The sequence below is a fragment of the Cutaneotrichosporon cavernicola genome (assembly GCF_030864355.1).
Source record: "Cutaneotrichosporon cavernicola HIS019 DNA, chromosome: 6".
NCBI lineage: Eukaryota > Fungi > Basidiomycota > Tremellomycetes > Trichosporonales > Trichosporonaceae > Cutaneotrichosporon > Cutaneotrichosporon cavernicola.
Genome location: NC_083398.1, coordinates 396227 through 417379, shown reverse-complemented (window position 1 = coordinate 417379; position 21153 = coordinate 396227). Strand labels below are relative to the sequence as shown.

The 21153-nt window shown below is 60.0% G+C and overlaps 10 protein-coding genes across 10 annotated transcripts; 5 read left to right on the top strand and 5 right to left on the bottom strand.

Moving 5' to 3' along the window:
* Positions 1-310: 310 nt before the first annotated feature.
* On the top strand, positions 311-1427 carry CcaverHIS019_0601580 (uncharacterized protein; the record flags this gene model as incomplete). Its single annotated transcript, XM_060602585.1, has 3 exons — positions 311-575; positions 650-833; positions 872-1427. 3 exons carry the CDS (start codon positions 311-313, stop codon positions 1425-1427), a joined length of 1005 nt encoding a protein of 334 aa, XP_060458964.1.
* Positions 1428-2424: 997 nt separating this feature from the next.
* CcaverHIS019_0601570 (uncharacterized protein) lies at positions 2425-3466 on the top strand (the record flags this gene model as incomplete). The annotated part of the gene is made up of 5 exons (XM_060602584.1): positions 2425-2469; positions 2503-2627; positions 2658-3204; positions 3277-3372; positions 3410-3466. The coding sequence occupies 5 exons, from the start codon at positions 2425-2427 to the stop codon at positions 3464-3466; spliced, it is 870 nt and encodes a 289-aa protein (XP_060458963.1).
* A 586-nt stretch (positions 3467-4052) lies between these two features.
* Positions 4053-7493, bottom strand: CcaverHIS019_0601560 (uncharacterized protein; the record flags this gene model as incomplete). Its single annotated transcript, XM_060602583.1, has 4 exons — positions 4053-4867; positions 4938-4974; positions 5268-5383; positions 5927-7493. 4 exons carry the CDS (start codon positions 7491-7493, stop codon positions 4053-4055), a joined length of 2535 nt encoding a protein of 844 aa, XP_060458962.1.
* Positions 7494-7962: 469 nt separating this feature from the next.
* On the bottom strand, positions 7963-8999 carry CcaverHIS019_0601550 (uncharacterized protein; the record flags this gene model as incomplete). Its single annotated transcript, XM_060602582.1, has 3 exons — positions 7963-8028; positions 8065-8195; positions 8276-8999. 3 exons carry the CDS (start codon positions 8997-8999, stop codon positions 7963-7965), a joined length of 921 nt encoding a protein of 306 aa, XP_060458961.1.
* A 471-nt stretch (positions 9000-9470) lies between these two features.
* On the bottom strand, positions 9471-10680 carry CcaverHIS019_0601540 (uncharacterized protein; the record flags this gene model as incomplete). Its single annotated transcript, XM_060602581.1, has 3 exons — positions 9471-9648; positions 9683-10402; positions 10436-10680. 3 exons carry the CDS (start codon positions 10678-10680, stop codon positions 9471-9473), a joined length of 1143 nt encoding a protein of 380 aa, XP_060458960.1.
* Positions 10681-10848: 168 nt separating this feature from the next.
* SQT1 (uncharacterized protein) lies at positions 10849-12322 on the top strand (the record flags this gene model as incomplete). The annotated part of the gene is made up of 4 exons (XM_060602580.1): positions 10849-11032; positions 11067-11477; positions 11510-11988; positions 12065-12322. The coding sequence occupies 4 exons, from the start codon at positions 10849-10851 to the stop codon at positions 12320-12322; spliced, it is 1332 nt and encodes a 443-aa protein (XP_060458959.1).
* A 176-nt stretch (positions 12323-12498) lies between these two features.
* On the bottom strand, positions 12499-13485 carry FIS1 (uncharacterized protein; the record flags this gene model as incomplete). Its single annotated transcript, XM_060602579.1, has 6 exons — positions 12499-12575; positions 12617-12706; positions 12957-13058; positions 13102-13164; positions 13220-13289; positions 13414-13485. 6 exons carry the CDS (start codon positions 13483-13485, stop codon positions 12499-12501), a joined length of 474 nt encoding a protein of 157 aa, XP_060458958.1.
* Positions 13486-14031: 546 nt separating this feature from the next.
* Positions 14032-15114, top strand: GCV3 (uncharacterized protein; the record flags this gene model as incomplete). Its single annotated transcript, XM_060602577.1, has 4 exons — positions 14032-14131; positions 14278-14421; positions 14717-14848; positions 15023-15114. 4 exons carry the CDS (start codon positions 14032-14034, stop codon positions 15112-15114), a joined length of 468 nt encoding a protein of 155 aa, XP_060458957.1.
* A 163-nt stretch (positions 15115-15277) lies between these two features.
* Positions 15278-18215, bottom strand: ROT2 (uncharacterized protein; the record flags this gene model as incomplete). The annotated part of the gene is made up of 3 exons (XM_060602576.1): positions 15278-16762; positions 16796-17418; positions 17450-18215. The coding sequence occupies 3 exons, from the start codon at positions 18213-18215 to the stop codon at positions 15278-15280; spliced, it is 2874 nt and encodes a 957-aa protein (XP_060458956.1).
* Positions 18216-18712: 497 nt separating this feature from the next.
* Positions 18713-21074, top strand: CcaverHIS019_0601490 (uncharacterized protein; the record flags this gene model as incomplete). Its single annotated transcript, XM_060602575.1, has 3 exons — positions 18713-19310; positions 19345-19466; positions 19500-21074. The coding sequence occupies 3 exons, from the start codon at positions 18713-18715 to the stop codon at positions 21072-21074; spliced, it is 2295 nt and encodes a 764-aa protein (XP_060458955.1).
* Between the last annotated feature and the right edge of the window lie 79 nt (positions 21075-21153).

The window sequence follows — 21153 nt, the reverse complement described above, 5'->3', positions numbered from 1 at the left end:
ACTGCAGGAAGGGCCTGGGCCGGAATATACCGGGTGAGCGGGATAAGGCGGTCTTGGCTGGACAGGATGTAGGCCCGGCTGGGTACGGCAACTGGCGGCGTTGGCAGGTTGCGCGCTTTACCGGCCCACTCGTTTGTTGCGGCCATCTCCCGAGACCACTCTCTCGAGATCTCGCCCATGCTGCGCCGGGCCGGTTACCGCCAACGTAAAGGTCCCCTCTCTTCTCTGTCCTCGTATCCCACTCATACTCCTTCTCTCCACTCCCTCTCTCCACTCCCTCTCTCCACTCACTCCCTCGCTCACTCTCGCAATGACCTCCGCAACCAAGCTCTGGGCCAACGGCGTCTCGGTGCCCCTCACCACGCCCTTCAAGGCCGACGACAGCATCGACACGGACGCGCTCGCGACCCAGGTCGTGCGTCTCGCCAAGGCCGGTGTTGGGATCGTGCTCCTCGGGACCAACGGGGAGGCGTCGCATCTCTCCCAGGCTGAGCGCCGTCTCGCTGTCCAGGTTGCTCGTAAGGCATTGGATGGCGCAGGGTTCCAGGACGCGCCGCTGCTTGTTGGCACTGGCGGTGAGTACCAGTTTGAGGCGCCAGCAGAGCTGTTCCATTCGCGACATCTCCCACGCCAGAAACCCTGACACCAGCCGGCTCCGCCGCCACCACTATCGAAGTCACAAAGGAGGCTGCCACGGCCGGGGCGACGCATGCCATCGTCATCTGCCCGGGCTACTTTGCCTTTGCGATGGGCCGTGACCGCGCGGCCATCATCGCCTTCTTCGAGCAGGTGATGGACGCATCCCCCATCCCTGTGATGATCTACAACTTCCCGTGAGTTTCTCTCTCTCTCTCCCTCTCGCTGACATCAGTGGCGCAGCCGCGGGTATCGACCTGACGTCCGACGAGCTGATCAAGCTGGCCGCCCACCCCAACTGCTTTGGGGCCAAGTTGACCTGCGCAATGATCGGCAAGGGCCAGCGCCTGGCCGCATACGCCCAGAGCGACGCGTACGTAGCCGCCCACTCGCAGCTCAAGAACGTGACCGTCACCGGCCAGTTCCAAGTTCTTCCCGGCTTCTCAGAGTCTCTTCTCCCCTCCCTCGTTGCCCGACACACCGGCTGTATTACGGGTACGGGCAACGTGTTCCCCAAGACCATTGCACGGCTGTACGAGCAGTCGGTCAAGGGGCTGCAGGGGAATGCTGAGGCTATGGCTGAGGCGCTCAAGCTCCAGGACCGGGTTGCGCGCTCCGACTTTATCATCGTCAAGGCTGGTATCCAGGGTACCAAGCACGCACTTGATGTGTTCGTCCAGCCTGGGCTTGGGGGCCGTGCGCGTCTCCCCCTCGGGCCGTGCAGCGACGAGGTCAAGAAGATGGTTGAGACCGAGCTCAAGGAGGACTGGGAGTTTGAGTGCTCGCTCTAAGTGGATACTAGATGTATAGGATCTTGGATCTTGGCAGGCAGGGGCTACGTACCTCTGGCTCGACTGTGATTGCTATCGTGATTGCTAATACTGTAGCTGACTAACGCTCTGAGCTCTGGCGCTCGGTTGTAACTCACCTCTCCTGACCCCATTCGCTCGAGGTGGAGACGGCCAAGGCAGTGGTTGAGGTGATGTGAACGTACCGCCCAAGGGGAAGCCAAGTCCGTAACACCTTCTCAAGCAACACCTATAGAATCTCCAACCCAACGCCCATCGCACCATGGTCCGCCTCTCCTGCGGGAGACGGTGCCCAGCATTCGACCACGCCGGGTATCCATACACCATGAAGGCGATCCTCTCGCATGCCAAGCCAGAATCACTGCGCCCTTTCAGCCTCACCTCGTGGCACCAACTCCCCACGAACTGCGCGTATCCTTGCGAGCAGGGTGGGGAAAAGAGCGTTTCCCCGACAACTCCTTAGTAAACATGTGCCCTAAGGGGAGGAGCTCGTCCTCTCGGCGCGGCCGAACGCGGGCCGTTATCAATCCCATTTGAGGCGAGAGTCGAGGACGACGTCTGCGAGGACGACGTCTGCAAGGACGACGTCTGCGAGGACGACGCCTGGCTCTTCAGCTTGTACGACCTGCTACCAGCGTTGGATCCGCGACTCGTCGTCAGCTTTGCCGACCTCAGGACCCTCTCGTTGGAAGAAGACAAGAGCGAGATGGGGAAGGAGCAGTTCGTCAATGTACTGTGTGGGTGTGACCGCGGTTTGGTGAAAGCAAAGCCCCTGGTGTCCCATAGATACCATGCTGGCTCTCTGTTAGTTGTTGTTGTTGTATTGAGTCAAGTTGAACATGGACAAGTGGAAGAAGAGTAAACAAGTGCGGATCAACAGTGGAGGTCGGAAGGTCGGAATTTCCGGCCCGGCATGACGTCTCGCCAAAGTTGGAATCTCACTCTTCGTCTCGATCCTCGACATCCAACCATCACCACCATGCGTGTCACTAGGCCCGTAGCGTCGCTTGCACGGCGTCTCAAGGTAAACTGGTCCACGACTATCGCTTACACACAGATGAACGACGGCTTTGAGATCCCCCAATTCGGTCTGGGGACATACCAAATGACAGGAGCCGAGGCGTACACGGCGACCCGCGCCGCCCTAGACGCAGGTTACCGTCACATCGACACGGCCGAGTGGTGAGTTCCCGCTAGATCTTTCTGAGACAGGTATGGGAACGAAGCAGACGTGGGCCGGGCGATTCGTGATTCGGGCGTGTCGCGCGCCGACGTCTTTGTGACTTCGAAACTGCAGCGGAACCGGGGCTACGATGCGGCTTTCTCAGATCTGCGCGCTTCCCTTGACAGAGCGGGAATGGACTACTTGGACCTGTACCTCCTCCATTCGCCTGTGGGTGGTCCGACCGCCCGCGCAGATGGGTGGAGTGCGCTTGTTGATGCGAAGCGCAAGGGGCTCGTTCGGTCGGTTGGCGTCTCGAACTTTGGTATGCTCCACCTCGCTGAGATTGTCGAGATGGTCCGACGGGCTGGGGAGGATGGGCCAGGCGGCGCAATGCCGGCCGTTAACCAGGTTGATCTGCACCCTTTTACCCGGCACGAAGATATTGTCGATATGTGTGGTCTTATGGGGACGTTGATGGAGGCTTGGGGACCGCTCGCGAGGGGGACGCGGTTCGACCATCCCGTCATCAAGAAGATGGCGGAGAAGTATGGAAGGGACCCTGCTCAGATTATGCTCCGGTGGGGACTGCAGCATGTGAGTTGGGGTGGGGAGGTGGGGTGGGACACTCAGGCGGAGGACGTGGTGCTGAAGAGGCGCTGACGGCAGGATCACATTGTCATTCCCAAGAGCGTGTCGCTGGAACGTATCGAGTCCAATGCCCAGGTATTCGACTTTGAGATTACGCCCGAGGACATGGCTGAGGTGAGCTTCAGTTTCCACGAGGTGGCGCTGACGGTAGTTGGACGGGTTGAACGAGAACCTTGTGACGGACTGGTGGGTCGTCGACGCCGAGTAGCATGCATCTTTTCCTTCGGCAGAAGTGTAATGGGGTGAGTGGTGTAGAGCATCAGAATACGAGGGTGATGAGTCCGACGTGATAACCGATATTCTGCTCGAGTTCTGGCTTAGTCTGGCCCGGCATCCAACGTCGAGGCCCAGTGAGCAAATGGTCACTACGAGGTGTGTCGATCACACGGCCCACTCACTTATTCATAGACATTGGGTCTAGACTCCAGGCCGCTGTGAGCCGACGTTTTTGCATGCATGGCGTCTATCGGCCTGTTCCTCTGGGGATGAGAGGCTTGCCCACCTGAAGCGTGAGAGCTTGCTCCAACACAAGACTGTTGTTCACCTGGCCATGCAGCTCCACACAACTCTCATTGTGCCCCATGCTGAACCCGAAACCCGACGCTAATAACCGACCAGATCGGAAAACCGGAAGCGTCGGCCCCAGCCCTGCATTCCCAAATTCCCAACTGGACAATACCCCGGCCCGGCCATGCCGCCATGCCGGCATCGTGGCAAAGCTACTGTACATGTCATGCTCTACAGTGGGAACGAACGTTGAATGGGGCAGCGACTCAAGCACCCGAATGACGCGGCTACAGCTTGGCCTGCAGCTGGTCGGCGGAGAGGACGGTGATGTGCTTGAGCAACTTGCGGATAGTGACCTCGACTACTCGGGCGTCTGGACACTCAGTTGCACGCAGCATTTCGCGCAGATGGAACTTGAGCGCGTCCTCGGCGCGCCTTGGGAGAGACGTGTATCGCGTCGGTCGCATGTGGATGGACGAGTCGGCCATGCATGAGAACACGAGGTCAAAGTCCACCAGGGTTACGTGTGTTCCCCTCACAAGCAACCCCGCGATGGTGGAGTAGAGGGCGCGAGCGACAAAGGGGTCGACAACGGCACAGTCCCACCTGCTAAAGTCCAGGACTATGTCTGCGACATCGAGACTCGAGAGGGCGGGTAAGAAGCGTCGGTTGGCAGGAGAGATGGGGCCACCAACGTCGCTGATTTCCACTACAAGGCGCGTGGTGAGGGGAGAGATATGTAGGTCAGGGAGGACGTAGGATGATGCTGTGTGCCATTCCACGATGAGAACCGGGGCCCTGAGGGAAGAGCGGGGACCTCGGCTGGTATTGTTGATGCGCACGGCTCGAGGCGTAACGAGGGTCTCGAGACGCGCTGCGTTGGCCGGCTCAAGACGTCCCTCCAGCTCGATGAGTTGGGCGCTGCCGAGCAGCGCAAGGCCCGCTGGTTCTGTTCTGTCGGAAGAGAATGCTAGAACCCAGTTATCCGCCGCAGCGGACTCTTTAGAGGCGACAAGGACGCGCGCCCAGTCCTCGGACTGGCGCACGACGACATGCTCGGAAGACATGAACATGGCTGGGGCGCGGACCGGGGCCAGGACCACTGGGCGTCAGTGCTGAGGTCATGTTGCTAACTCTACTGCGCGCCCTCAAGACGCTGTCAATGGGCTCACCTTGGAGTCGCACGGGGTGTATGAGCCACGGTCCGTGCTCGATGTCGACAAGTGGTGTGGATTGATGAGAGTGTTGTTGATAGTTGTCAGCTCAGCTGCCTGGATGATCGGGTACATTATCGCCGGTACAACTGGCTAACATCAATGGGGAATGGACGGAACCAAATCGTGTTTATCCTGCAACCATGTTTGTGAACATTCCAAGCCAAGTTCTGTTCTTTCGATAAAAGGGCTAGGTAAGAACAGACGCTTCATGGTGGGCCCCGCCCACTGCTTCTCACAGCTTCTCACAGCTTCTGCTAATCTCACGATCTGACGCTAACCACTCACAACTGGGTGAGTAGCTCGAACCGGAAATCTCGGAGCCGGATAGCAGAGGTACTGTAGCCGCGACCCATGCGCGACGCTTGCGCAAGGCTCCGCGACAAGTGCCATACTCATCACGGCTGAGTGTAGCGTTTCAATGACTTGCCGAGGCCTGTGTTCTAGGACTACTCGCTGAGAAGACTCGTGGGGAGAGGTTCGAGTGATACTCGAGCTACGAAGGCGATAACGACACCCAGATATTGGTACATGTACATTACATCTGGCACTCGACCAACCCCTCGAGCTTCGTATTGGTCACCCCGCATCCTGTTGTATGGGATGAAGAGGAGAAAGACAAGATAATGTATAGCAAAGTGTTTATCGTTGACAACATTGATGAGGGAGTTGTGTGAGAATGTCTACTGGATTAACTCGATTATTACGAGATCTACAGACGAGTCTATCAAATCTCATCCTTTGACAACTTGTGGGGGCCAGCCGAGTCTATCAATGCATGCGTGCAATCTATTCCACCTCCACAACAGCGACCTTGACAGCCGGTGGCTGGACCACGATCTGTTTAAACCGCCTCTTCCCCTCGTCCTCCAGCACATCCTCCACTGGCGCGTCATCCCACTCCTCCTCCTTAGCTTCCCGTATACACCGTGTACACATACACCAACCTCCAAGCGGGCCGGATGCCCACTCGCGTCGCTCGGTAACAGGCAACCGGATATCGCAGTAATGGTTGAGGATCTCTTGTCCCTTCTTGACACCCGGTGACCCCGCAATGCGCTCCTCACACGCCGTCAGGGCAATAGTACCCGCCCAATCCCACCATACGTTGGGGTCACAGTCGTGGTTCGCCAGACACCACAGCGGATGCACTGTTGCGACGTCTGGCTTACCGTCCAAAGGATTCTTACGCGCACTAGCTGTCCCGCGGGTCTTTGCGTAGATCGTGTTCAGGACCCACAGATCGAACTCGGGATGCGCGTAGATGTCTACATCCATCGTTTCCAGTATGTGGAGCGGCTTCTCGACGTTGTACTTGAAGTTCCAAGGGAGGGTTCGGTGCGGCGTAAAGTCGCCGCAGATGTACTTGACCTCGGGGACGTCGAGGGGATGAATCTCTCCTTGCGCGGCCACGGCAAGCACGCGCGCGAGTAACAGGAGATGAAGACTCTCGTCGGCCTCGTGCGGGACGGGATCTTTCCCGATCTCGTCGCAACCAGTACCACATACCGCGGGGTGGTACCGCTCCGCCTGCTCGGCGCAGTGCGCAGAGCAGAAGACAGTGTCGTAACACTCGTCGCACATGACGACACCTTGACGATCGCGCGGAAGCTCGGACGAACACGCGTCGCACACGCTGTCCTTCATCCGGTTGTTGGCCGTGAGAAGACTGTACTCCTCGAGCACTTTCTCGCCGGGCGCAATGTCCTCCACGGCAAACAGGCCGAGCTGGGAGCACGTTGCGCCCTCGAGTGCGACGCCATCTAGGAGAACAGGGAGGACTACGACCTGCACGGCGCACTTGGGAGCCAAGTGCTGGAGGGCTGTGTTGAGCTCGGTGAGCGACTCCTCGGAGAAGCGGTCCGGCTCGTGCGTGTTCCATGGATACACTTCACGGCGGACCAGGGTGGTATCGGGCAGGACGCCTGGGGCGAAGATGTCTACCGAGTGGCCGAGGCGCTTGGCCGCAGCGGCCTCAAGTGCCTGTCGCGTGGTGGCGAGCTCGGTGTCGTTGGGCGACGCGTCCAGTCCGCGCCTGAGGAACTTGGCTGCCGAGCTGAGGCAGCCCGCGTCCAGCAGGGCGAACGCGAGGAGGCGGTACGCAGCTGCAGCGCCGCGCTGGGCCGCCTCCCCCTCTAGTCCTTCCAAGACCTGAGGGGCAGCGTAAGAGGCGAGAGCCTCGGCCGCCTCGTCGTGATACTCGAAGCCCTCGGTGCGCGCCTCATCGGCCAGGAGGAGGGCGCGGTACGCATCTCCTGCGGCTAGGTCGGGGTATCCCAGTGCCAGGTGTACATGCGCGCGTTCGAGGTATGCGATAAGATCGTAGGGCGAGTCGGCGAGGCGGGCTGTAATCTTGGCGCGGTGTAATAGCGCCGTGTCAGAAGAAGGGTCCACATCGTTCTCGGCGTCTAGGGAGGCAAGTGGACCGATTCCGTTGGACCCGGGTTTGGCATCTTGTTTCGATTTTGATTCGCTGGAAACGGAGATAGCGGCAGTGTAGAGCTCGGCTACCATCGCGCGTGGTCGGCGCGGGTTAGAGTATATGGATGGGAGTGGATGAGAGGAATGAGATGGAGCAGCGTTGGTGGCAAACATCCATCTTCCGGCCGGGTGAAAAATCGTGGCACGTGGTGTGGGGCTCCGTCGCTGTAAACGAGAACAGCGAGGTGTACAGAGTTGTACCAGGGTGAGACCCGGGGTCCGGGGAAGACCAGCAAGCACTGGCGGCGTAACACCGACGGGCGGCTACTACCAGAGTGGTAGACGAGAGTCGTCAAGTCGTGCTTTACGGACACCGAAGCCGACCGAGGAGGGCGAGGAGATATGGTGACCGAGGGGAATGGTGATCAGCGTCTGTTTAGCCCTTCTTGGACCTTCTTGGTGGATCACAAGACCACGCCCGTTGTTGGAGCCAGGCCAACAGGGTGATCGTATCGGTTGCATGATCATGTATGAGCTGGGGACTAGGACAAAGAACGCTGCATCAAGGACGCGACGAGATGATGTACATTGAGTGCAGCACGCCAGGGATCCAGCAGAGTGCCCAAAGCTGATGTCAGCTCAAGCAGCCATCATTTCAGCTCACGAGAAGGTTGACAAGGATGTCCATCCCGCAACCAGCCTTGAGGAACACGGGAACAGGCGGGAGGAAGATGGCGAGAATGTACAGGAACACGTTGCCCGCGCGCGACCGAGGGCGAGCGGCACGCTCTGGAGCTGGAGTCAGCATGTGCTGTTGAGGTTGAGAGGAAGAAAGGCTGCCACGATGGCAGGAGCCACAGCGTCAAATAACCCACTGTACTGGATCTCGTAGCGCTCCATCGCGTTGGGGTTCATCAGGTGAGTTGATTCACTGAGAGACATGCCGTCGGCGTGGCTCATGGGAGTGTCGACGAGCTTGACAAGGGCTGGAGTACTCTTACAGGTGACAGTGGGCGAGGGTGACGGGGACACGGTGGCTGGGAGATAGGTCTCGTACTCTAGGTATGGCGTTGGGGTCCCCTCTCGAGATGTCTCTTGGTAGACAAAGGGTGCGCTGCGATCGGACGCGGAAGTGGGGCTAGGTGCTTGGCTACGTGTTAGGTAGAAGGGCGAAATGGACTGCGGCGAGCTGCACTCCGACGAGAGTGACGGCGAAGGTTTTAGCACTGGGGTCGTCAGTTCGGAGGTGGTTGGGTAATAGGTGCGAGGATTGTACGGCGGAAGCGGGGAGGGGAGAGGGCTGTCGTCGTCGGTCGAGAAATCGTAGTGCTCGGAAACGGTAGGAGACGGCGAGCGCGAGCTGGAGAGCCCGAAGAGTGAGGGCAGGGGCGGACGGGTGTGTAGTGCTGGGAGAGAGCGAAGGTACTTCGAGGAAGGTGGAGCTAAGTAGACTGAGGAAGGTGAGGGTGCGAAGGTGGCGAGCGAGTGGAGGTTGACAGAGCCGTCTACGATATGATCGGAATGGTGTGGAGACGGCGAGAGTGGTCCGAGGAGGGGGGAGGTGAGTGTTGGTCGAGTCGGAGAGGCGAGGTGCAACATCTTATAACCTGGAGGAGGGCGTGAGAGTGGGAAGAGCGTACGATGGCTACTGGGGCACAGCTATCTGTGTATTGTTGACCTGGAGCGGTGCAAGAGATGATGGAAGCAGAGAGCGTGTGAGTGTTGACAGGGACGCGATGAAATCTCGTTGCGCCAGAACAAGGAGGATGGAGAGGATAGTGAGAATGGTGAGGAGGAAGAAGAAGAAGAAGAAGAAGATGAGGATGATGACGAGTAAGATTGAGAGTGATAAGAGTTAAGAGGAGTGAGAAGCCTAAAGTTGTAAGTTGTTGACATGTTTTGTGTTTGTGACAGGTGAGAAATTGCGAGATCGCTACGAATGGCAGGCAATCGTCACGAGTCGGATCATTAGATCTCTCATCCCAGCCGCTGCCTTTCACCCTTCCTCCCTCGCCATCAATACTCTCTACGCACACTTACATGTCTACATCTAGAATCCGCTCACTCCCCTTATCGCCGCCGCCCATCCACAACCCCCCGCCCCGGAATCTTCCCGCTCGCCTTCATGGCCTTCTTGTAGAACGTTGCCTTGGCCTTCCCCGCAGTCCCCACACGTTCCCGTGGCCCAACGACCGGCGGCAGTGCGGTGCCGGCCAAAACGGGCGGGAGGAGGTGCACGGTGCGGTCGCTGGCGTCAGTTCTCTCCCTTCTGGTAGACTCACTCAAGCACTCGCGCCGTCGGTGCAGCCTTCTTCCCCTTCCTCCGACGCTTGCGTGCCCTCTCCTCCCCCCTCTCGACCTTCTCCTTGCTCTTATCGGCTGCAAGCTGTGCGTCGGCAGCAGCGAGCATGTCGGCAGAAAGCGGGGCTGCCTCGTACTCGCCGAACTCGTCGAATGTCGTCTTCACACCTTTAGGACCCGACTTGAGCGATGGCACCTCCAGCACGGGACCCTTCTTGCGTCGCGAAGCCATCTCGTCCGCGAACTTGGGGTCTGCAGCCATCGCGCGCCCCTCCATCGCGGCCATCATCGCGTCCATCCGGCTCTTGAGGGCCGCAGGGACAGGGCGAGAGAGCAGGCCATCGTCGTCGCTCTCCTCCTCTTCTTCTTCCTCTTCTTCCATTTCCTCGTCCTCGTCGTCGTCCTCCTCTCCATCCTCTCCCTCGTCCTCGTCGTCGAGCGCGTCAAAGTCGTCCTCCCCTTCCTCGTCAAAGTCAGACTCCATCGAGTCGTCCGAGTCCTCGCCGGCCGCCATGGCCGCCTCCATCCTCCGCCTCAAGCGAGCAGCCTCCGCGTCCTCATCCTCACTATCCTCATCATCGCCTGGATCGGCAGCACGTTTCCTCTTGTCCTTCGGCTTGGCCGCCTTCTTGGACGCGGCCTTGGCCTCAGCGACGCGAACCGCACGCAGCTTGGCGGCCTCGCGCTTCGCCTGGCGTTCCCTGCTGTCAGTCGGTACGAGGAAGTGAGCTCACTCTTCCTCTGCGGCTGCGCGTTTGCGCTCGTCTGCGGCACCAGTGCGCATGCCGACTGCCTCTGGGGCTGCGTCCGAGTCCGAGTCTGATTCGGAGCCAGACTCCTCGTCCTCGGATGGGGCATCAGATGGAACGCCAGACGACGAGGGCGCAGCGTAGTCAAAGTCGTCGTCGTCGCCAAAGGTCATCTTGGTTCCCGCGGCGGGCGCGATGGCCGCGCTTGGTCCTGCGCGCTTCTTGCCCATTTCTGATGATTATGGTGGTGTTGTGAATGTCTGGCAGCTCAAAATCTCGATCTGTGGTGGAGGTGCACGTGTTAAACTTTCCCACGGTCTCGACTCACCTTGTGAATGAGTGATGACCAAGAAGTGGAGGTCCAAGATTTTGAGATGACACCAACACAGACCAGCAAGATGCAAGCCGAGCGCGAGAACGACAACCCGACAGTCGAAGACGAGGTGATCCAGGACGAGGAGATTGCCGAAATCGTCGACGATGACGGTATGGGCGAGCCGATGGACGACGACGACATGGATGAGGACGAGACGATGGAGCTTGGCGAGGAGGAGTTGGGGGACAACTCGATCGGTTCTAGCTGTAAGCCACCCGTTCCTCTAGAGACTAATAGTAGCCGTTCACGAGGCGCAAAAGTCGGTCTTTGCGCTGCACGCGCACCCGGCGTTCCCGAACCCTCCTCTCGCCGTGAGTGGTGGAGAGGACGACTTGGCGTACATCTTCGCCCCGCTGCCTGAGGAGAGCGGGGCAGCGATCAACGGCGACAACTGGGCCCCGATCAAGCTGGACGGGCACTCTGACTCGGTAGTGGCCGTTGAGTTTAGCCACGATGGCGAGATGGTCGCCACGGCAGGCATGGACGGCAAGGTCCGCGTGTGGAAGCGCACCTCGTCGGGAGAGGACTTCACGGGCTGGGCGCCTCTTGCTGAGCTCGACGCCGGCAGCGAGGTTCAGTGGCTCCACTGGCACCCGAGGGGACCTGTTGTCGCGGCCGGATGCGAGGACAGCAACGTGTGGTTGTGGCAGCGTATGTTCACTAGTTAGCAGAGCTGACCAAAGTTCCTTCGGGAGACGTCATGACCGTTCTGACGGGCCACACTATGCCTGTGACGGCGGGCGTGTTCCCACCCCCTCTGGGCCGACAGCTACTCACCACGTCTCTCGACAGCACGCTTATTCTGTGGAACCCCTCGGCTTCCGCGCCCATGTTCAAGCTCGGCGTGTTCCACTCCTCCACTGAGATGGCCGACCCTGCCGAGCACGGTATCACTGCCCTCGCTGTGTCTCCTAACGGCTCGTTGGCGGCTGTGGGGAGCGCGAGCGGTAAGGTCAAGCTCGTTAGCCTGCCCAAGGGCGAGATTGTCGGTTCGCTCGAGGGACACACGGAGGGCGAGAGTATCGAAGCCCTTGCGTTCGTGGACGTGCTGGGTGGTGCGGGCGGTGGTAAGGGCGTGGTCCTTGTCTCGGGGGGGACGGACGGCAAGGGCTTCGTGTGGGACTGCGCAACTGGGCGTGTGCGTGCCGAGCTGCAGCACGACGTGAGTACGGGTGGCGATGGACAGGCGAGGCTCTTCTGGGGACAGCTACCATCCTCGAATATCTAGCTGACAGCAGGAACCCATCACGTCGCTCGCAGTACACCCCGCGCCCAACGTGCACCTTGTGACATCAGGTTCAGCCGACCGGACGCTCAAGACGTGGGACGTGCGCAACGGCTCCCTCATCGGGCACCACAAGGGGCACGCGGGTGTGATCAACGGCGTGGTGGTCACCCCGGCACTGGCAGGCGAGCCTTCGCCCGCCGGTTTGCCCGCATCGCAGCTCATTATGAGCGCTGGCGACGAGGGAGTGAGTCTCATGTGGCGCGTGTAGGAGGCCATATTCCTCCAGGCAGACCTTAGAATGTAGACCTGTGCACCATGCGAGGTTAATTGGCGTTGACGTTGACGTTGGCGTCGGCGTCGGCGTCGGCATCGATCGCCGAGACCATCTAGAGCCGCCCAGACATGGGACCTCGCGACATCTAGTACAAAAGGATACATGCAACACTACCTCCGCGAGCGCTTGATCAGTGCCGTCGCCACCAGACCCGTCACGGCTGCCGCACCTGCCAGGATACCCATGCCTGTCGTCAGCTGCTGCAGATTACTTCCAGCTGCAACGTACCAATGTACCCGTCGCGGCTGACGGCGCGGTCAATAACCTGCCGCAAGCTCTGGGCTTGCATGTTCTCGGGCTCGACGGCGAGGAGGAGGTCTGGGGTCAGCTAAACGGTGACGCTAAAGAGAGCTGGGAGGGAACCAGGGGTAGAGGGAGGGAGGAATGGAGGAAGGGAGGGAGAGAGGGAGGAAGGGAGGGAGAGAGGGAGGAAGGGAGGAAGGGAGGGAGGAAGGAGGGACAGAGGGTGGAGAAAGAGAGAGAGAGAGAGAGAGAGAGAGAGAGAGAGAGAGAGAGAGAAAGAGAGAGAGAGAGAGAAGAAGGAAGCTAGGAGGGACAACCAACTAACCGTTAAACTTGCGCGCATAGGTATAGTTACGCAGCTTGTAGTACCCGACGGCAATGTAATACGAGCACTCGCGCCTGTGGCTAGGTGAAGCCGAGTAGATTTCTGTCGTCAGCTCTATAAGCGAAGGCGTGTGAGCCAAACCCACCCTGCAAAAGCTTTACGCCCTCGGTCTGAAGCTCAGCAGTGCTCGACTTGACGAGGCCCCATCCTGGAGTCAGCTTGAGTAGGACGAGATGAGCTGATCTGGGCAGTTGTAAACCCACCGTAGTTGAACTTGGACTGGGTCGTCACATGTCCGCTCTCAATCTCCTTGTAGTACTGGTTACGGAGGACCTGGGGTCAGCTCAGTCAACTAATGCAGCAGCTTCATTCAATTGATCGAATTGCAGCGGACGCGCGCGCGTCACGAGACATCACGCCGCCCGTCCAGGCGAGGCAAGGTGGAGTCTAGACTGACCTCGAGCTCATCGTAGTTCAGCGAGGACTCGGCCTCGGCGGCGTATGGAAGGTCTGTTGCGACGGAGGTCATGTCAAGGATCGGGAAAGGTGAAGATGACAAGTCGGCGGCGAGGAAGATGTGATGAACCGAACCTTCAACTTCGGGCACAGCAAGTCGTCACCGTTCGGCAGATCGGCAACCGTCCTCGCAGTTGAGCGGAATCATTCACACGTGTATTAAAAAATGGAGACCCCACAGTCATGGTCGACCTCCACTCCGACCGTGCCTCGGCGTGTCCGCATCACGTGACGGCTCGTTTGTATTGGCCAATAGAAATTCACCATTACCATGCCTTATTCCGCATTGCATTACAAACAGTGACACCGTGCCCTGGCTGGCCCTTACCTTCTATTAGGCTTCATTAGAACATGTCCTAATGACTCTGGGGAACATCTTATTCGGTCAGTCTATTTTCCAACAACCACAACCGCCACAGTGGGATGTTGGAAAACGCGTCATAACTCTGTCCAATCCCACAGCCCACCTCACAACTCCGTCCCGTGCTCGCGACATCGTTCTTCTCGCCCACTCCCACAGCTTCTTTTCTCTTCATCACTCATCACTCATCTCGATACAATGCTCGCGTTCCGTGCTATCGCTCGCCCTGTCGCCGCCCTCCGCGTGCGCCCCGTCGTCGCGCCCCGTGCCGCCATGATGGCCATGCGCTTTGCGTCGAGTGAGTCGACTTGAGGTGGAAGAGGGTTTGAGCCAACTCGAAAGCCTGAGGCAGAGCTCAAGGGTTGGGACTGCGGAATAGCGCTGCCAGAGAGCACGCTCCGAACCGAGCCACCCAAATTGTGAATGGTACTAACTAACCCACAGCCAAGAAGTTCTCGGAGGACCACGAGTGGGTGGTTGTCGACAACGGCGTTGCGACTATCGGTATCACCGAGTACGCGCAGAAGGCGCTCGGTGACGTCGTCTTCGTCGAGCTCCCCTCGGTCGGCTCGGAGATTGAGTCTGGCGGTGAGTTAGAGGTTGGTGTGAGGGGTGTGGGTGGGAGTTGGGTGGGAGTTGGAGGAGAAATGTGCGGGCGATCGGGGGAGGGAAAGAGGGCGGGTCTGGCGAAGGCATCTGCGCCACACGCTGTGTGGTTGGCTAGCAAACTTGCGTCTGGACGTCTTGTCGCCCACAAGTGTATGGCAAGACTGTACGGTTGGGGCCCGGTGAACGCCAACCCCGACCTGAGCGGAACGCGGATGCGGAACCGAATCGCCCACCCAACCCACCCTTGATTCAGTGGCAGTTGGCTAACGTCCAGAGTCCATTGGCGGCGTCGAGTCGGTCAAGGCCGCTTCGGATATCTACGCCCCCGTCTCGGGCACCGTCGAGGAGATCAACGAGGCGCTCGGCGACCAGCCCAGCCTTGTCAACAAGGCGGCTGAGACTGACGGTGAGTGCGGCCTACAGGTGGAGGCTCGCGTCAAGATGGAGGAACCCGGATAGTACGGGTTGGAGACCCGTGTCTGTTCGGCTGCCGTCGAGTCCGATAGCAGAGGTGTGCCCACTGTCGGTGCAAGGCCCATCCAGCGCGTCCACCAACGCCCTGAACGATACTAACACCCAGGCTGGCTCGCCAAGATCAAGCTCTCCGAGCCCGGAGAGGTCAACGAGTTGATGGACGCCGAGGCATACGCGACCTTCTGCGAGGAGCAGTAATCGGAGAAGAAATGGATGCTATTGCATGTACAATGTACGCAGCGCAAGGAGGGTAGCGACGTTGGGCATCGAAGCGACTAACCTCGGCTCAGTCCAGAATCCGCACGGTTGTTCTTGTCGTTCATTTCTATTTCTACTGATTAGACGTAGTACGGCTGAGGCACTAAGCAATCACAATCTCCCAGTCATCGACGACCTTGACGCCCGGGTTCTTGATCGTGAGCACAGCCGCGCGTGGCTCCTTTGCGCTAGGCGCGCCCTTGTCCCATTCGAACTGCACCTCCTCCCCAGCGACCGTGACGCTCTTCGGCTCCTTATTCAGACCGAGCACGCGCACACGCTCAACCCCGACATTGGAGATACTCTGGGCGTACGCATTCCCAGCGTCATACGAGACCTTCGGGGCACTCCTAAGCTTGCCATCCTTGAACTCGAGGCCGCGGTGCACAAACGCCCCGCTCTCCCAGGCAAACGTCTCCCCGTCGTCGAGGTACAGCTGCCCCTCTGCGTTCTGGTTACGACCCAACGCAACGGTAAGCGTGAATGGATCATTGCTCATGAGCGCGCTAGATCGACGCACACGCTCGCGCGAGGGGAAGATGTGTCCACCCTCAATCAAGAGTGGGAACTTGTCCAGCGGCGTGTCGATCGTCACGTTGCGCGGTTTCATGCGGGCTGGGAACATGCGCGAACTAAAGTAGTCGTAGTACGGCTCGCCGGCGGCCAGGTACACGTCCGCACTAGTCGCTCCTTCAACCACTACGGGACGGAAGAGCAGACCCGAGTCGCCGATGTAGTACTGGTTATCGACGGCGGCGCCGGTCTCGTCGCCGGGATACTTGGCGTAATGCGGCCAAATGACGGGATGGCCCTTTGTCGCGGCGTCGTGGAATGCATTGTACCATGCCGGAAGGAGGGTGTAGCGTAGACGCAGGGCGTCGCGGAGGTATGAGCGAATCGGCTCTTCCGAGAGATACGGCTCACGGCGCTTCGTGTCGATATGCGCGTGCGCCCGCATGAAGGGCATAAAGGCGCCCTTCTGGTACCAGCGGACGAGCATCTCGTCGCCGGGGTTGCCGAAGAATCCGCCAATGTCCGAACCGACAAAGCTCATTCCCGCAATCGAGTTGGAGAGGAACATGGCCGCCTCGCCAGCCATGTGCTCCCACGTACCGAGGTTGTCGCCGGTCCAGATCGCACCGAACCGGTGGCTGCCTGCAAAGTAGGCGCGCGAGAGGACGAAAGGACGTTTCTTGGTTGGTTCGCGGACCGAGATGGCGTGCTGCGTCTGGTTGTGGAATAGCATGCCGTTGATGTTGTGCACGTCACGATGCTCCCATCCCCCGTCGTGGATATTGTCCTTGGGCATGGTGATTTCGGGGCCATCAAAGACCGAGGGCTCGTTCATGTCGTTCCACACGAAGAGGTTCTTGGTCTGGTCGGCCCACGTGTCGAACGAGAACATGCGCGTCCACCACTCCCACGACTTGGGGTTGAAGAAGTCGACCCACACCGACGAGCCGGGCCAGCACCAGCCATCAAAGTTGTTTCCGTCCGCTTTCTTGATGAGGATGTCGAGGTCGAGCGAGTCCTTGTACACCCGGAACGAGTCCGTGCGCTTGATGTGCGGGTCGACAATGGCGACCATCTGCTGTCAGCTCCTTCATCCAAGGAAGCTCACCTTACGCCCGAGCTTGGCAACCTGGTTGATCATTGCGATGGGGTCAGGGAACATCTTCTTGTTCCAGTCAAAGTAGCGGTGCTCGTCGGCGTACTCAATGTCGAGCCACGTGACATCGAGGGGCATGTCTGCCTCCTCAAAACGGTCTTGGACCTCGATGACCTCGCCCTGCGTGTTGTAGTTCCAGCGGCACTGGTGGTACGCTGTCGCGAACTGGGGCGGCATCTGCGCTGGTCCAGTGAGGGCAGCGTACTGCTCGAAGAGAGAGGTAGGGTTGGGGCCAGGAAGAAGAAGCAGGTCCATGATACCACTCTCGGAGATCCAGTGCGTCTGCACGCCCTTAGTGTGCGCGACGTCTACCCAGGTCTCTGACGCCACGAGGTTGAGGACGCCCACTGTCCCACGCGCGCTGTGAGCATGGAGGAGGGGCACAGCGCCGTACAGTGCCATCGGGCTGTCGGCCACGTACTCGAAGATGTCGACATTCCAGAGGCGGTACGGTTCGGTGTAGTAGCTGCCTTCGCCGATAGTGTCGGGAAGAGAGAGCGGGGACGCGTGCTCGGGCAGACCAAAGACGTGCTTAGCGAACGGGAAGGAGATGTCGAGCGAGAACGCCTCGGGGCCTGCCGTCAGCGTGGCGATGTGAGGACTTACCCTTCGGCTTGGAGTCGCGCCACCGCTTCCACTGCTCCTCGAACATGTCGCCATCCTCGGTCTCAAACCACGAGCGGTCGATCGTGGCCTCGAACGGCTGCTGATCCTCAGGCTCCGTCTTAATCTCGGCCCCCTCCACAACTTGGCCCTCCTCAGTCTTGACCTCTTCGCCCTCGGTCTCAACCACCTCCTCCTCGACAGGCATTTCCTTAGCCCGGAAGTGCTCCATGTGGAACAGCCCGCGGTCGTTGAACACGATCTCCTCATTGCCGCCGCGCACCATCGCAATGCGCAGGGGCGCGTGGTTGATCCGCAGTGTCAGGTCTTGGCCATACCTGATGGAGGTGACGCTGTTCTTCGTGGTGATCTCGGCAGCCCCGTGAGCCGGTTCCGCATTCAGAAGCGCCCACTTCGCCGTCTCGTTGTACCGGCGCCACGGGGAGACCGAGCCGACCTCGTCGACGCGCACACGAGCGATGTCGCCCTCGAGGATGTCGACGCGCAGCTCGAACGCCACGTCGGGGTACATGGTGGAGGAGAGGGGGAAACTCCACGCCGCATCCTTGGCGGGTACGCCGATCTGACTCGCTGACGCCCGAGACGGGGCGCCGAGCGAGTATGGTGAGGCAAAATCGGTAGATTCAGACTTGGTTGAGAGCGGGCGGAGACGGCGGCAGAAGGACGTTTGACCGCATTCCTTGAAGTCTTCGCGCTTGACGGCGTGCACACTAAGCGCTAGAAGGAGGGCAGGGAGGAGCAGCTTCATGGTGAGTGCTCCTCTGAAGGTGAATGAAGTGATGGGCGAGATGGATGGAAGTGCCAACTCACCCAAGCGCCAGGCGGAGGGTTGTCATTCCATTCCACTTGGTGACGCGTCAAAGACCCACCCACTCCCACGCGGCACGCGACACTCGGTCTCGGTCCGATTCCCGAGTCAGGCCTCCGCCAGACTGATTAAGAGTCGAACAATAGCGGAATCAAATAAATCTAATGAAGCCAGATTGATGTTGATGATGGGGGGGGTGGCAACGTGTTGCGGATTTTCTGCCTCCGCACTGTTCACAGTTGTCAGCCATAACCCCGTCCCTCTTGGCCTCCACTCTCGACGTCCACCCCGCTCAACATCACAACAACAGACATCCTCATCACAGTCCAGCTCTCTCGGGGCATAAAAGTCCTCTAAGACACTCTCAAGCTCATCCCCTCTGCCCCCGGGTAAGGGGGCAACGCTTCCCCCACCCTCTCTCTTCCCCACACCTAACCATGCCGCCTATAAAGCTCAAGCTCTCTCTTGGGGCAGTTAGGCCTCTGGCCGGAGCGTCCGCGGCCACCGCGAGCGGATCAAATGGAAGCGGACCCTCGACGCCAGGAGATGCTGGTCCCTCACGCCCACCTTCTGGAGGACCCTCAGTCCGCACCATCCTTCCCTTCACCCCGACACCGGTGTCGGCATCTAGTGAGGCGAGCACGCCCGAGGGCGCGCCCCCGAAGCGTAAGCGTGGCAGGCCACGGAAGAGCGCGCCCCCCGTTCCCACGGCAATCCCACCACACGTCGTGCCTGCCTTGACCAGAGCACGTTCGCCGTCCGTTAAGCTCGAGCCGGACGACGACCCACTTGCATGGCCCCTCTCACCCGGCGGAGAGCATGGCACACCCACGTCATATGCTACCCCTGGGGCGTACGATACTCCAGCCGACACCAGTACACCAGCCACGCCATGGAGGGAAGGGAGTGAGGATATGGCGACTTACGCGTCTCGGCGTCAGTGGAAGCGCGTCAAGAAGCCTTTCCGCGAACTGGCGAACAAGATCCTCGCCGAGATGCGACGAAAGGACGAGTATGGGTTCTTCCTCCAGCCAGGTTAGTTGGGTGTTGTTTGTTGAACTGATGGCAGTCGACGCCGACGAGTACCCCGGGTACATCGACACGATTGGGGGTCCAGACAACGCGATGGACTTGGGCACGATGCAGAAGAAGATTGACGACGGGGAATACAACAGCATTGGCGAGCTGGAGGTGAGCTTGCGCCACCGCTTCAGCTGACATCAGGCTGACGCACGTCGCATGCATGCCGCTGCGCACGCGTTCAATGTTCCCGGAACCGCGGCGTACCGCGAAGCAGACAAGGTGTTCAAACATGGCATGAAGCATATCGAGCGCTCGCGCCCACTCGTCCTCACCCCTACGCCATCATTGTCCCCTTCTGTTCCCCCATCCAACCTCCCTGGCTCGGAGCGCGCGACCCCGATGCGCAGGGGAAAGGAGGTCAAGCCTGAGCACCTGATCCCCGAGGTGATGCTCGAGTTCCCCGCCAACTCGTTGCAAGCCAAGGCGGTCGGCTGGAACCTGACTGGTGGCCGACGCGTGCGTGCCAAGCGCCTTGTCCGCGGCCGCGAGAAGTTCTCAGGCAGGTGGCGCGACATGCTCCCCGACGGGAGCTACGACGTGGCGGAGATGGACGACCCCGCGGACATGCTCGAGCACCTACGCACACGCAAAGCATCATCGTGGCGCGAGGTGCCGGACTGGGTGGGCATGGGGGAGGACGAGGAGGAGTGGTGGGATTGGGAGGGGCTGGGAGGTCCGGCTGGGCAGCCACCACTGCCGGGCGCGCCGCGGGCCAAACCCAAGCCGCTCAAGATGAAGACCCTCGATCTCCGATGGGGTCGTTTCGACGAGGTCAGCGCGGACATTCGCGCGGCGCGCATCGCCGCGGTTCCCGAGGGCAGCGTGATACGGAGGTTCACCGAGCAGGACGACGTAGACCTCCTTGCCACCTACCTGCGACCTGACGCGCCACGCCTACGTCCAGGCATCCCAGCCCAGAACTTTGTGGACGTCAACGCGGGTCAAGCTGCGTCCTCGTATTTGGCCGACATGGCGCTTGGTGACGTCCGTGGTGAAGCGTACGCTGCGAGTGTCCGTCGCTTCCTGGCGGGCATCAACACCGATCCCGAGACGCACTCAAATCTCACAAACTACGTCAATGAAGAATGGCATGGTGGCGTGCTCCAATCTCACCTCTCGCGTGTGTCGCGCGAGACGGCAAACGCGCTGTCCGCCGGTTCCGCACCGCTTATGGAGAAGGCTCGGGCTGCACATGCCCGCCTAGCACTGCGCCGCTTGACAAGCGCCGAGAACCCACTCGACCTCCAGCCGCTCCTGCGCGAGCCTGCCGACTTTATGCATATCGGCGTGGGAGGAAAGGGCGGGGTCGAGACGGCCCTCAAGTGGGTCGGGGACGAGATTGCACGCGTGATACGAGAGCGCGAGGCGGAGTCGACCAGCGCCGCGAATGGAGGCGTGGAGATGGCGGAGGTCAAGACCGAGCTGGGTACGAAGCGGGCGGCCGACGGCGAGATCCCCGACGCCAAGCGCGTCAAGCTCGAGAACGGGGTGGCGAACGGTGATGCCGCGGCTTCTGCGCCAATAGCTAATGGCGACGCCAAGCCGGACATCAAGCCCGACAGCGAGGACGGGTTGCGCGCGCTGCGTCTGGAGCTCGTCGCATTGTCCAAGTTCTATCCCCTCGCCTCGCTCAAGAAGATGGAGGCTGCGGACGCCGTGCGCCTCCTCCCAGCCAACGTGCGTAGTCTCATGACGCGCCAGGCGCCCGCCAAGTAGACCACTGGAGCTGTATAGACATGCAGGGTGCTGTAATATGTGTACTATGGGAGCGAGGATGATTGACGGCAGCGTGGGA